The sequence below is a fragment of the Marmota marmota genome, unplaced genomic scaffold (assembly GCF_001458135.2).
Source record: "Marmota marmota marmota unplaced genomic scaffold, marMar, whole genome shotgun sequence".
Classification (NCBI taxonomy): domain Eukaryota; kingdom Metazoa; phylum Chordata; class Mammalia; order Rodentia; family Sciuridae; genus Marmota; species Marmota marmota.
In genome coordinates, this window is record NW_025999891.1 from 5,238,906 (window position 1) to 5,253,820 (window position 14,915).

General features: G+C 53.0%; 1 protein-coding gene across 6 annotated transcripts in view; it reads right to left on the bottom strand.

The window, feature by feature from the left end:
• The window catches only part of Ksr1 (kinase suppressor of ras 1), a 145,642-nt gene that overhangs the window by 10,771 nt on the left and 119,956 nt on the right, over positions 1 to 14,915 (bottom strand). For 3 of the 6 annotated variants that reach the window (XM_048794453.1, XM_015501152.2, XM_048794435.1), the window contains 8 exons: positions 13,195 to 13,236; positions 10,994 to 11,048; positions 10,216 to 10,264; positions 9,054 to 9,433; positions 7,160 to 7,256; positions 4,061 to 4,194; positions 3,274 to 3,405; positions 2,076 to 2,211 (listed from right to left, as the gene is read on the bottom strand). In XM_048794453.1, coding sequence (XP_048650410.1) covers positions 2,076 to 2,211; positions 3,274 to 3,405; positions 4,061 to 4,194; positions 7,160 to 7,256; positions 9,054 to 9,433; positions 10,216 to 10,264; positions 10,994 to 11,048; positions 13,195 to 13,236 — 1,025 coding nt within the window. The remainder of the gene's footprint in view (positions 1 to 2,075; positions 2,212 to 3,273; positions 3,406 to 4,060; positions 4,195 to 7,159; positions 7,257 to 9,053; positions 9,434 to 10,215; positions 10,265 to 10,993; positions 11,049 to 13,194; positions 13,237 to 14,915) is intronic. The other 3 variants (XM_048794459.1, XM_048794446.1, XM_015501147.2) reach the window with 1 other exon arrangement.

The following is a 14,915-nucleotide window of genomic DNA, read 5'->3' on the forward strand; positions in this document are numbered from 1 at the left end:
TCCGGCTGCCATCTGAGCTGCCCCAGAGCCCAGGCAGAAGGCTGCAGCCACCCCCAGGAGCCCAGCCCCATGTCCAGAGCCTACCACGACCTTCCTGAGGTGCCCAAGGACACCTCCTGGGGAAGGCAGCCTCTGACTCACTCAGGCCCAGAGCGAGGCCCAGAGGACACTCTAGGGGTGGAGAGGTGCTTGTCACCTAGCCTGCCCAGCACCTGAGCTGCAGGGGTATCCAGGGGCCAAAGTCTGATATTGGAGCTGTGCATGAGCATTTGATGTCCTTCTTGGGCAAGCGTATCTGTACAATTATTGTGTACTTAAACCAGATGACAGGCATTTCTGTGAAACCAAGTGAATCTATCAAATTGCCATTTTAAATGAGCCCTCTGAAGATGCCCTAGCTGCTTGCTACCAGTCCATAAAGGAATCTATTGAGATCTAGCAGGTCTTGGAGGAAGATGAGGCTGATGCCTGCAAACCCAGCAGCTTGGGAGGCTGAGGTGGGAGGATTGAGGGTTCAAAGCCAGCCTCAGCAAAAGCAAGGTGCTGAGCAACTCAGTGAGACCCTGTCTCTAAATAAATTACAAAATAGGACTGGGGATGTGGCTCAGTGGCCGAGTGTCCCTGAGTTCAATCCCTGGTACTCTCAAAAAAAAAAAGATGAGGCTGAATTCATCCTCTGTCTAGAGTTTGCAGGTGATGATCCTGCCAACATGGCTCATGACTTTAGAAATTCACAGCCTCCAGAGGTCTAAACCTGGATGACTGTTTCCACTGCTCTGTTGCCCAGATACCTGAGGGAGTTACTAATGACAGGGCTGTGTCGTCCCCTCTGGTGCATGAACATGGACACGTGCTTATCCCTGATCACATTGACAGTGCTGAAGCCAGGAGTTTACAGATGATTGTGCTGTGACCAGGAGACTTACAAGTGCAAGGAAACCATTCAAGAAAATCCGTTCAGAAACGAGAATTCAGCAACTATGAAATTCAGCATTGTGAATTTGAACATTGTGAATTTGAATTGAGAACAAGTTTGTCACAGAAACTTCGATTTGTTCTTGAGCAGTCAAGAAAAACATTAGGTGTTGGTGGGCCTGCTAATGATTTGAGATAATGAGCAAAATAAAATGTCATGTGGAAGAGACGTCGTGAAGCATTCCTGGAGGAATGCTTATCTTGCTCATGATGCAGCAGGGATGTCCTAACATAGAATGCAATGTTTAGGGACAAAGTCCTGGCAGAACACTGACAAGTGCAATTTCCTTGCTCCTTTGACAGGAAGTTATTCTCCTGTTGGTACACGGCCAGCCTGCGTGGCAGTTTCTGAACCCTTGGTGTCTGGATTCCCGTAATATGATATATGGTGTATCACCTCTGTCCTATCGTGACTGTCATATGTAAACTGGCACATACCCACTATAAAAGCTATTTTTTGCTGTGCAATACAGCAGATGCAGTTCTCTGAAACGGTCTCTGGAGGGGTGTCTCCGTGCCCCCAAGCTCCCCACAGCCAATGCTGGAAAAGCCGGCTGGCTCCTCAGCAATTATGGAGAAAGATCTGATGCCAAAGCTTATCCCCACTATTTGTATTTTGAGTGGTGATTTTTAAATTTTTCTTTCATATAAATATTATATAAGAATTGACTCTCTTCATCTCACCAATCAATTAAAAACTTCATCTTTGAAAAAAAAAAAACAACAAAGACTAGGGCTGGGCATCATGATGCCCTATAAACCCAGTGACTCAGGAGGCTGAGGCAGGAGGATCACAAGTTGGAGGCCCTAAGCAAGACCATGTCTCCACCCCCCGCCAAAAAAAAAGACTGGAAGGAAATGAAGATAAAAGTTAACGTGGGGTGATACAGGATGGGTTTTATTTTTTATTTAGGCTTCCCTGCTTTCCCTCACTTTCAATAAGCAAGTATTGTTTTTAGTGTCTAATTTGACACCTGAAGTGGCAGAGCTGAGACCACTGAGGAGTGGTCTCTTCCCTGATGGCTGAAGGAGGGGCAGCCAGGTCATACCCCACCCCAAGTCCAATCTCCAGCCCTGCGTCCCTCTGGGTGGCTACTCACGGTGACTTCCTTCCCCAGGCTGATGGAGGCCAGGACTCTCTTCATGCCTTCCCCGCTTCCAATCTGCCAGATCAAGGCCTCTGCGGGCTGGTGCTTAAAGGGCCAGTCTCTTGCTTGTAGTTCATACCAGACAGTCCTGTGGGATCGTCCATAGGGTGAGCTCCCGCCCAGGGCTCCGTGGCCAGAGACCTGGCTGCCACAGAGCCAGGAGCCAAGCCTGAGGACCAGCACCCTTCTCTAGCCCTCCTCCCCTCCAGGCTTTGGGTGATGATGTGATGGCATCCCTGAGGCCGCTCCCAGCCTGCTGCGATGGGGGTGAGAGGCCCAAGGCAGCGCAGGAGGGATGGGGGTCACTCGACCTAAGTACGAGCCCAGCTTCGCCACTCTGTAGCTGAGAGATCCTGGCACACAACGGCCCAACCTGGGGGACCGATGCCTGGGTCGTGAGGATGTTGAAGAAGTAACAAAACAGCACGCCCAGCTCAGGGGACACATCATGTTTAGGCAATGATATAGTCCAAGGTCAGGGAGGAGAGTTGGCCCTCAGGGACCCCCATGGGAAAGATACCCCCAGAGAGTGCAGAGTGGCTGGGGGTGAGCCTTCCTTGGCCTCTTCAAATCCCCTTAGCATTCTCAACTTACTGAGACAGGGACACTAATTACACCTGCACGGTCCAATGTGGGGACCACCTGCCACATGAGGCTGCTGAACAACCCACACGGGACTCTGAAGACTTAGCAGGAAAAGGAATATGAAACAGCTCCTTGATTTTTTTATATTGATTAAACATTAAAATGATAACATTTTTTAAATATTTATTTTTAAATTATAGATGGACACATATCTTTATTTTATTTTTATGTGGTGCTAAGGATCGAACCCAGGGCCTCGCATGTGCTAGGCAAGCGCTCTACCACTGAGCCACAACCCAACCCACAGAATGATCTTTTTAAATAAACTGATTGTTAAAACTAATTTTTTTTTTTTTTGTATCAGGGATTTAACTCGGGGCACTTGACCACTGAGCCACATCCCCAGCCCAATTTTGGGTTTTATTTAGAGACAGGGTCTCACTGAGTTGCTTAGCACCTCACTATTGCTGAGGCTGGCTTTGAACTCGCCATCCTCCTGCCTCAGCCTCCTGCCCCGGATTGGGGCCCTCCTGCTTGTCCTTGGTGCACCGGGGGGCCTGCTCACCCAAATGCATAGACGTCGGCGGCTTTGGAGAAGGGCAGCTGGTCCTCGTCCTTCCCGGGAGTCATCTCACGCACGATCTCAGGGGCCAGGTAGCACAGCCAGTCGTGGGATAGCTTTAGCTGGTTCTCACGCCTGGAGGCCAGGATGAGAACACAGGCCCTTCAGCGGGCAGCAAAGAGGCCTGCTCTGCCCACATCTGCCTCGGGGCCAGCAAACCACCCCAGCCCCGTGCAGAAAAGGCACCCGAGCACAGAACGCTGCTCCTGCTCCTACACGGGTGCTTCTAGGGACTGTCCAGGGACCCTACCTGGGTTCCTCTAGGAAAGCAGGCCAAGGATGGTACTGACAGGGACCTGCAATGTGAAGGTGCCCAGTCTTTTTGCTGGGAGGGTGGGACAGTCTGTCCGGGGCCTCAGGCCTGCCTGCGGGGCCCTGCAGCCCAGCTGCCGCTCTCTCTGGTGTGGGGAGACAGCCTTTCTCCCTACCCTGCCCCCTTCAAGACCAGAGGAAATAAAACCAGAAGCTCTTCCTCATCATGGGGATGGGACCCTGGTCCCTCACCCAGTTCTGTGAGCAGTAGGCGACACATGAGTCAGGGGACCTAGACTCCCTGTGAATCAAGCACCAGGAGGGACCTAAATATCACCAGATGGAATTCTGGACCAGAACCACAGGGCAGGACCACACCAGCCTGGGCTTTTCTGTGGGGAGGGCCAAGTGCATGAACCCTAAATACACCCAGCACGCCAGCTACTCCGTCCCACCCACACACCCAAGGCCAGCTCACCGTTCTTCTCGGACCACTCCTGAGATCCCAAACAGCCCAAAGTCTGTGATGACCACTTTGCCATTGTCGTAAAAGACATTCTTGGATTTGAGATCCTTGTGCACGATGCCCTTGGCATGAAGATACCCCATGCCCTGGAAGACAGCAAGCCTCACATTAGACAAAGTGACGATGACTGAGCTCCAACTTGGGCCAGGCCCTGGGCAGGATGCTTCAGAGGGGAAGTTACTTGCCCCTAACCACACAGCAGTTAAGTAGCAGAGCTCAGATCTGACTCTAAGCCAGCGCATACTCTTTCTACACCATTGGGCTACCAAATAGCCACCTCACACTTGGATAAGATGTGGATAGGGTGATTGGTGGGGAGTCAGGAAGGTTGACTATATAAAGATCAACAATGCTGGCTGGGGTGTAATTCAGTTGTACAAAATGCACGAGGCCCTGGTCTGATCCCTAGAACTGCCAGCTAAATAAATAAAATAAAATACATAAAAATAACACCGTCTGGGTTAGGCCATAAAGGGCCCAGATGAGCTGCAGTCTCCATCAGGATTTACACAGCTCATCTCTGCTCTCAGGTGGGGCAAGGGCTCAGAAAGGGAGACAGAGAGACCTATCTAGAGGGGTCCCCAAATTTGGGTATTCCCAATATCCATGCTGTGGCCAAAGAAGCCCTGGATGAAAACTGAAATCCAGGTTTCACGGTCCATCTCTGCTCAGATTCTCCCTCCCTAGCTGTGTGGCCTTGGACGCACTGCTAACTTTGCTGAGCCTCGGTCTCCTCATCTGTCAAGTGCAAGGTGGGAAATTGCTAATCAGTGCTCTTTGGACTAGACACTGATGGGCCAGATGCATGGAACACAGGTGACTGACACGGCGTGATCTCATCCAAGGTCAAAGCTCTTTTCAACCCCCAAGCCCAGGCCTCCTGCAAAGCCCAATACCCTGGGGACCAGGGAGAGACACCAAGGCTGAAATAGACCCCCTCCAGCTCAGAAAGAAGACACTGCTATGGTTCAAATCTGAAATGTCCCCAAAGGCTCATGAGCTGGAAGCACAGTCCTCAGCAGCAAGGTTCAGCAGTGGCTTTGAGGCAGTGACTCTGACCCTCCCTCCCTCCCTCCCCTGGTTTCCTGGTTCAGGTCAGGCCCAGAGCAAGGGAGTCTGGGGACTATGGACTGAGACCTTGGAAACCATGAGCCCCGAACAAACTTCTCCTCTTCCCAACTGCTCCTATCAGGTATTTTGGTCAAAGTGATGAAACTCCCCCTGACCTCCCATAGTCGAGGGAGCTTTATGCCTTACGCAGACACGTCCCAGGCCATAAAGGGGTCTGAGGGTGAAGGAACGGTGACGTCTAGGGACAAACAAGCCACATCTAGGAAAGAGGATCAACCAACCATGAGGCAGAACCAGAAGCAACTCAGCCCCAGCCAGAGAGCAGTCCTGGTGGGTCTGGTGGGTCTGGAGGGCGCTGGAGAATTTAAACAAGGCGACTCCCCTCTGGAAGGGCCTGGGGTGTGTGTGCAGCTGCTGGGGCTCCACCCCTAGGCCTGCTGAGAAAAGTCACCCGTCAGGGGGACAGGGAGCTCCAGGAAAGAACAGCTTGCTTCATTCCCCAAACCCTGATCTGAATGCAACATCTGCCCATTTCCCAAACCAAACCAAGGCCCGCGCCTTGCCCAGGAGCCACACAGAGGCCCAGACAGGGACCAGCTGTGGACCTAAGGTCAAGCAGCTCACCCTCTCTCTGAGGCTTATTTACAAAACAGGTGTCACAGACTGAGAAAGGCCAGTTTACAAAGATAAGATGAAAAGCGTCAGGCCTGGAGTTCCGAGTCTCCTTTCCCAGAATTTCATGTTTCTGTAGCCACTCCTGACCTCAAACCCTCTCCTAACCAACAGTTAGGCCCCTTTTATTTAGCTTGACCCCCCAGAGCATCGGAGATGACTGTATGAAGGAAGTTTGTGGCCGGAAGGCCCAAAGGGGAAGAAGATGGTTTCACAGCAGGAAAGAAATCAAATAAGCCAGCAGAGGCAGCTTCGGAAACCTTTTAGTAATTTTCCTCCTGGTCCCTGGAATCTCCAAGTTTCATTGATCATGACTCAGGACTCATGACCCAGCTCTCTGAGGACCGGAGAGGGCTTGGGGGAGTGGGGAGGGAGGAGGACTTGGAGGAAGCAAGAGGAAACCTCCCCCAGCTCCCGCTGGCCTGTGCTTAGCCACGGGGACACGTCACATGGCAAACTTGGTTCATCCACAAATGTCACTGTGATTTTTGATCCCACGTGCACAAAATGGACTGAAGGTCAGAACAGGGGAGGAGAGAGAGGGGGGCAGGCAGGAGAACAGGGAGGAGAGAAAGACAAAACGGAAACTTGATGGCGCTGGTAGAAGAAAGCTTTTCAGCACAAACCGGGGAGGAGAGAGAGGAAGTCCCACCCATCAGTATTCTAATTTTTATTTGGGCTTCTTTGTTGCTAAAGAAAGCAACCAATGAGCTTTTCGTTCACTTTTAAGGAATTACTGTTGAAATGATGAAAGGAAGCCCTGGGAGCCTGCCCTCGAAGAACTTAGATGTGGAAACTTTAAGGCAGAAAGTGTGGGTTCCTTTGTGCCCCAGAAGTTAAATACCAGCCCCCTTATCCCAGTCCCCTCATTCAGTCACCAATCCAAATAGACCCTCAACAAATGCCCTGCCTTGTGCCAAATTCTCTCTGCACAGAGGACTGCATTTTATCCTTGCACAGATCCAATGAGGGAAGGTATATTAATATCGCTATTTTACAAGGCTCAGAGAGGCGCAACAACCTGCCCAAGGTCACACAGCTGGTGAGAACAGGAGCCAAACTGTCTTCAGAACATAACTGAGAACCTCTCCAATTAATTTAATTCTATCAATGTTGACCAAGTGAACAGCTCTGACTCTGAGAAGGAAGAGGGTGGGTCCCACCTTGGGAGCTCCAGCTAGCAGGCGAGGTAGAGCACCCCAAACCACCCCAGCACAAGCAGGTATAGCAGGACGGTGTGGGGGGGGCGATGGGACTGCTCTGGGACCAGCCGGAAATCCGCCCTCCAGCAGCTATACACCCCTTTACCTTGATGATCTCCTGAGCAATCTGCCTCGTCTTGTTGATGTCCAGAGACGTCTTGGGGTCCCTCACAAATGAATGCAACGTCCGCCCCTTGCAGAAGCTGTCGAGGGTGGTGGGGTCGGTCAGAGGTCTGGGGCTGGTACTGCCTGACCCTACCCCTGTGGAGCCAAGGGGGGACGGGGCCCACCTGCCTCCTCAGGACTCGCCACCCCTCAACATCAATGACCTTCACCAAGCCCGACACCAATCCTGCTGGGCAGGCCTTCAGAAGCACGCTCACTTGCACACTCAGAGGCCTGCCACCCTGCACGAGGAAACAGTTCACCAAACTCCCAGGGGGTCAGGGCAGCCAGCCCATCCTCAGCAGGAAGGATGGACCACAAGCAGGAAAACTCAAAAGGGGAGAACCGGGCCTTTGAGGGACACAAGAGGCCACACAAAGGCTTTGAGGGTCACGATAAAGATGCTCATTATTGTTCTTATTATTTTTAGATTCCAGAGCCTTTTTTTTTTTTTTTTAAATAAAGAATGTGCAACTAGGGAGAAGGCAGCGGGACAGTTGTCAGGGGCATCAGAGTGATATCCAGCAAAGCAGCTGTGTCCTGGGTCTCCTAAGACTCAGGGTGAGAAGGCTCCACAGAGAACGGGCAGCTCCTTCCCCTGTTCCACTGACTCCGATCTCTCGTGGAATTAGAGGAGGAGGGAAGGATGGATGAATGAATGGATGGACGGACAGTGGCAGGTGCCCCTGGGGACTGTCACCTGGTGTGACCACAGCCAGGCTCCCTAGGCATCAGGTTGTCCCGCAGGCCCCTCGTGAGGGCTCCCTGCTCAGGAGGCCTGGGGAGTGGGTACTCGGATCTCTGAGAGAAGCCAAATGGAAATTAATTTTTATTTTGTTCATTACATTGTTGTTTTTCCAAGCACAGGGTCCGGGTATGGGGAGTGTCAATAGAATGTTACTGAGGGATCTCTTGGCCTGATAGAAATAAAGCGATGCTTAGATTCTTCTGGAAACTTCTATGTATATTTCCGAATTTTTCTAATGACCTCATATTGCTTTTCCCGATTTTAAGGTAAACAACAATTTCTTAGATGCTGTGGGCAAAGCTGGTCCAGGGTTACAGCCCTGCTGCTCCAGGGAGGGGACACTGCTGTGGGTGCAGGGTACCAGTGGGCACTTCCTGCTGTAGAAATGGGCATTACACGTCAAAGTGGCAGGGGCTGGGGTGTGGCTCAAGAGTCAAGTGCCTGCCTAGCATGCATGAGGCCCTGGGTTCCATCCCCAGCACCGTCAATGCATAGAGAAAGAAAAGTGGACCTCAGAACTATAACCAAGTTTAAAAAGCAAGTATGAACCAGTGTGATCTTTCCTGTGTATTTTTATAAAGGAAAAACTCCATGAGCACGTGCCTACTCCTTTGTTTTAACGGAAGGTATGCTGGTGTTTATCCATCTTTGGGGAGAAGTGCCCAGTTGTGGGGGGAGGCAGTAGACTGGATTATACTTTGTACCTTTTATGGAACACTGGAATTTTCTCTATCCTTAGAGAGAGATCAGCTTATTTATTTATTAGGTACCGGGGACTGATCTCAAGGGCACTTGACCGCTGAGCCATATCCCCAGCCCTATTTGGGGTTTTATTTAGAGACAGGGTCTCCCTGAGTTGCTTAGGGCCTTGCTAAGTTGCTGAGGCTGGCTTTGAACTTGTGCTCCTCCTGTCTCAGCCTCCTGAGCTGCTGGGATTACAGGCGTGTGCCTGCCCAGCGTAGCTCACTTATTTTTGTAATGACATTGGGGCTATGTGAGTGGGAATTTATTTCCATTGTTTTTTTTTTTTCTTTTTTATGCCTCTATGAAAACCTCCCTGCCTCCTCGGGGTTCCCGGGCAGCTCACCTGGTGATGATGGCCAGGTGGGGGGGGTTCATGCAGGCCCCCATAAAGAGCACCACGTTCTCGTGCCGAGTCTGTCGGTAATTCATGACCTCCTTCTTGAAGAGCTTCAGGTGGTCCTGGTTGTGGCCGTCCATCTCCAGCAGGCGAATGGCCACCTCGCCGTGCCAGCGGCCACGGTGCACCCGGCCCCAGCGGCCCTGTCCGATGGGCTCGCCCAGCTCCACCTGCTCGAAGGGGATGTCCCACTCCTGCAGGTACACGCTGGTCTGGCTGGCCTTTCGAGAGATGGGGCCCCGCCAGGGCCGACGGGAGCTGGGCAAGTCGTCCACCTCGTCTTCGTCATCTTCTGCCTCTGACTTTCCAGCCTCTGGCTCCTCAGCCTGAAAAGGAAGTGGGAAAACATGGAGAGGGGACCAGGTCCAGGTCCTCTCTCCTCGGTCCTTGGGCCCCCATCAGGTGAGGGAGGAGAAGCACAGGGTCAGGAGGGCTGGGATCTAGTTGCCACTCTGCTCTGCTCTGCTGAGGACAGCGATAGGTCATTTATCATCGCTGGGCCTCAGAGTCCTTCATCCACTAAATGTGACTGCTGACCCAAGTGACCGCCAGATCCTTCATCCTGCTTACGCTCTAACATTCACCCGTGAGCAGCATCTAATTTGTTTCGGAAGGGCCTGGACATCCCTGGCGTGGAAGATGTAACCCAGCCACCCTTCTGATATTCTCTTGTTTAAGCACAGAGCTCCTGACTCTCCCTGGGCAGCAGGAACAGACCCTACGCTGCTCTGCATGGCAGGGATCCAGGCTCAGTTTACACTTCAGTTCAGTGGACAAGACAGTGGTTCTTGAACCTGCCCACAATCAGAATCACCTGGCAAGCACTGACACCTGAAGACGTCTGACCTGATCCCAGACAGACTGAGTTTAGGGCTCTGGACAGGAAGTGGGGACCTTGAGATCCCAGAGCTTATTCCAGTTAGCCTCCAGAACAGAAGAGCAAGAGGAAGGCTGTTTGGGGCATCCTTCATCATTCTTCCCTGCTCTGCACATCTGCAGGCATCTGGGAAGCCCGTGCCAGGACGAGGCACCCGCTCTCTCCCCAGAGCCTTCCATGATCCGAGAGGGGAAAGCAAAGTCGGTCGGTGGGTCTGTTACCCTGGCTTACCTCCACCTCAGGAACCTCCAACACATCTGCTTTTGGTGGGTCGTCGAGCCTAAGAGTAAGACAGGCCTGATTAAGGAGGTTCTGAGCTGAGCAGGGACTCCCCGGTTGGGCTTGAGACAAAAGACCACCAGGCAGGCCTGGACCTTCACTGCGACCCAGCCATCTGTGGGTGGATGCTGTGGTGACAGGCAGAGGCCGGGGACCAGGTGCACCCTTCTCGGCCTCAGCCTTCTCTCCAGCCTGTCTTGAGTGTGCAGGAAGGTGACAGAGGCTGGAGGGTGGACATAACCATCAAGATCCCTTCGGATCTGTCACTGCCATTCAGAGTACACACAGGAAGGACTTAGAATCCAACAGCCTGACCTTGGAGAAATGGCTGTCACTTCCTCCCCGTGTGACCTTATGGAACTTAGTGGCCCTGAGCTGGCTGTGGGTTCAGATGACATCGACTGCGATGCCAGCTTCGCTGGACTAGGGCAGAGGAGGCGATGGGAATAGGCACCCAGCACAGCCCAATTGGGAGAAAGGACGCCCCGATGGAGCCAGTTCCAATAGGTCTCTGACGCTGAGTGCCCTCTGTCCACCCTCCTGGGTCACATGCAGCCCCACCCCATGCTAACTGTGCTGACAGAGGGCAAATAAAACACAGGTGAGTGAGCCCGCATTCTCTATCTGGCCGGCTCGGGTGAGCGGTGCTGTCCAGGATGGGAGGGTTGGAGGTTTCGGGGTGGGGGTTGGGGATTGGGGTGTAACCTCACAAAAGAGAAGGGGCGCCTACCGGGCACTGTCTGCCGAGTCGGGGAGCGGGGCTGGTGGCGGGAAGGCTGAAATGTCTGGAGGAAACAAAACAAACACAGGTGTGAGACCCCTGCTCCATGTCTCCAGAGACACCGGCCTGAAGCCAGGGAAGCGGATGTCCCCTGAGTGGCTGCCTCTGTCCGCCAGGCCACTTCTCCCAGGACCAACTTGGGTTCGTCTCTCAAATCTGATACAGATTCAGGCTCTCAGCACTTGGTTTTGTCCACAGAGCTCCATCCCAGGAAGGGACCTGGGGTAGAAAACGAGGGCGATGCCTCTGTGAGCCCCAGTCCCCAAAGTCAAACCCACCCTGCACGCAAGTGGAAAAGCTAACGGGGCCATCGAGGGCTGGGGCGGGTGGCCAGAGGGACCTCCTGGTTGAGGTAGAGCCAGTCTCCAGGACAGCCTGTGGGCTCCATAGTGACACCGGGTGTCCAAAGCAGCTTTGGGAATTTCTAGAGTGAAGGCCCCACCCCCTCGCCTTCAGGAGTTGGGTCACCAGTGACACAGCTCTCAGGCCAGAAGAAAGTCACCGCTACATGTCAGGAGGCCCAAGCTGGGCAATGGAGGCTGACCTCGGGCCTGGGGCGTTTCCAGAACAGATGGGCCCTGACATGGGAACAAAGAGCTACACAGAGTCTATGATCCCTGGAAAGGGCAGTGGCACAAGCGATCAGCAGCCCTTTCCTGCCTTGGACAAAGACCCTCCCTGCTCAGCCATGAGACCTCCCCTGCCCTGCGCTTCTTCCAAAACTACCTCTCAAGGTCAAAGGAACCAGGCGTGAGCATCTCTAGGTCCTCACAGACTTAGAGAAGCTGAGGGAGCTGTAGACTTTCTTAACAGGGCAACGCACCCATACACCCCAACTGTGCAGTTAGGGCCCTGGACCTCGGGAGACTCTGATAGCACCTCCCTAGACACCACCACTTCATGTCTCCAGACCCCACCCAATCCTGCTTGGATGTTCCCACAGAAGATTAGCACATGCCTAGGGAGGGGGGACTGGGAGATTTGGGGAGAAACAGCCCAGGTTGGAGGGCAAACACCTCTGAAGGCTCATACTTTTTCTTAAAAGTTAAGAATGTTGTGCATTCTGCCCCAAAACATGTTCATTTTTTGCTTTCATAAGCATTTCCTTCCCCTGCCCTTGACACATCTCCAGGGCAAAATGGATGCTTCTAGAAGAACAATGTTTTCCCAATTTGGGGGCACTCCTCTGTATATGTCCTAGAGTTAGCAATCAGGCGGGCTCTGGGGAGGCATGGAGGGGGACAACAAAATCAGACATGAAACCGTAAAAGGTAGCTCAGCTGTTCACAGGGAGCCTACGGACGCTGACCCCGGGTCCTGACCACCGCTGGCCTGCAAATACCCAAGCAGAGCCACGTGGATAAGGACTCACAAGCTCTCCAAGCCAACCCCCTAATGGAGCTGAGATGGGGAACAAAAAAAATCCCAGAATAACCAAAACACTGTGACTTCAAGTCAGTCTTGTTTAACTCAGAGAATAAACAACTAGCTACAGACAGAAGGTGCTTGCCGTCTTCAGCTGGAGAAGAAAGCGCTGGTATTATAAAACACTTAGGGGTAGGCATATGGTCAGATGCAAAGGCTGGCACAAAGGTTTCCAGGGTGTGCAAAACAATTTTTGTGAAGGAGAATCAATGGATTGTCTATTTGATTCTGTCCTTTAAACTCTGCACAATGAGGCAGTCCCGAGGGTGGCCAGCAGGTGGCACTGTGGGACAAGGCTCAGAAAGGTGAGGCCTGCTGACCGAACAAAGGCCGCAGACCTCAACCAATGGCTTCCCTTCTGTAAAACTAAGTAGTGTTTCCCTCTCATTGGGTAGGGAAGGACATGGGGACAGGTGCTCATGCAGCATCAGCAACAAAGCCCTCTCCCCTCGTTCTGCAAACCCGAGTTCTAGCCTTGCTTCTGCTACCTCCTGGCGGTGTGACCTTTAATGAATGGCCTGAAGTCTATCTGCAGGAGGCTGGAGTGGATGGACTCCAGGGTCCCTCTCAGCAAGGCACTGTCCAGCCAAAGGGCCCACCTCTTGGACACCTGCCCCCCTTGCTCAGCCATGATGGACTCAAGCACCCAGAGAGAGGGCACCCGTGTGGGCTGGATAGGGGGGTCTCAGCAGGGGTCAGTTAGTGGAAACATGCAAAGGACTCACCTGGGAAGATAAACTGCTGTCTATGATGAATGAAGTAGGCAGCTTTAAACAGAAGAGGAGGTGAGTCACACACACAGAATAGCAAACGCAGCAAGGGAGGAGGGGGACACGTGGGCTTGGGAGACAGGAACTGGTTATTGGACTGGGACGGCCCTGCCCAGCTTACTCCACCCCAGGTGGGCCTGGCAAGGACAGGCTGAGCCATGCAGGAGGGAGGCAAAGAGGAAAGAAATGGGTGCCGCAGGAGCCCCAGGGTACAGGAGCTCTCACTGGAGGACTGGGATTCCAGGGCCTGGCTCAGTGTCACCTTGATACACAGCCCAGTCCAGCAATCTGCTCTGGGAAAAAGCCAGGACCCCCCTCTCCTGCTCTGGAGAATGCACAGGAGCCCAGGAAGGAAGACAATGAGCAAAAGTGGTGGTTCTGAGAAAGTTTTAACAGTGTCTCATGTGGGAGAACGGCCTCCTACCCCTCAATCCACTTTGACCCCTGGAGTGCTTCAACCTCATCCCCTGCTTCCTCCCATAGACATGTCTCTTAAGGGATGCACTGGAGTTCTGGAATCTGACATGGAATTATTCCTCTTGTTTGATTTGTTTTGTATTTTGGAGACAGAGTCTCCCTATGTGGCCCAGGCTGGCCTTGAACTCCTGGGCTCAAGTGATTCTCCCATCTCAGCCTCCTGAGTTGCTAGAATGATGGGTGTGTGCCATTGCCCCGCAACTTAAAGCAACCTCATTCCACCACGGGGCTCTGGGACCTTGGGAGTCGATTAACCTCTCTAGCTGCCTCACTAGAAAATGAGGGTCACCTTCCCAGGGTCACCCTTGAAGGCCAACGACACTGTTCCTACGCAGCCTAGGGCAGGTGGACAGCAGGAGTCCTAGTTCTTTCCCCAGGTTAACTATTGTCCCACCCCAGCCCCAGAGAGGTTGGCCCCAATGGTCCAATAAGAGCTCAGGAAGAGTAAGGCCCCACGAAGGGGACAATGAGGGCCCAGCCCCTTATGGGACATCAGTGAAAGTGGACAGGGTTTGGCTGATATCACAAAAAAGGATTTTTTCCTGTAGCTATTGTTTTTCGAATAGGCCCTTCCTTTTAGGAAAAGCCAAACTAGGTGGTTTTGAAAAGGGATGATTTCAGTGAATAACGACAGAGTAGAACAGGAGAGGAGGTAAATCAAATGGGCCATCGCTGCACTGCAGGAAAGGGGGGCGCTGGGACAAGGCATCCGTGTCCGGAGACACCCAGCCACGTGCATATTAAGGCCAAGAAATAAGCCGATGAGAAAGAGCCCTACAAAATCAGTCTCACCACCCATGAACGAGGTCCCCAGGACCCTGGTGACATGGACCAGTGAAGTCACCTGGCTTGCTGCTGGCTGGGTGCAGCCCCAGGGGCATCTCCTGGCACAGAGAAAGCTGAACTTCTGTCCCCCTGGGCCTGGGGCTGGTGGGATCATGATGGGGGCCTGGCTGGACCCCTCAGTGCAAGAGGGCGGAGGGTCTGCCGTTGGGCCTGGAGCAAACAGGAGTGTCACAGTCTCTCCCCTGCCTTCCTCTGGGACTGCAAATGAAACCGAGGCTGAGACAAGGGCACAAGGAGCTGCCAGAGGAGCCCAGGCAGCAGCTGAGTCCCAACAGTGGTGAACAGGCTTGGCTCTGCCACTGGGAGAGGCAGGACACCCAGGCTGGGCTTCTGGCAGGATAGAGATTCTGGCT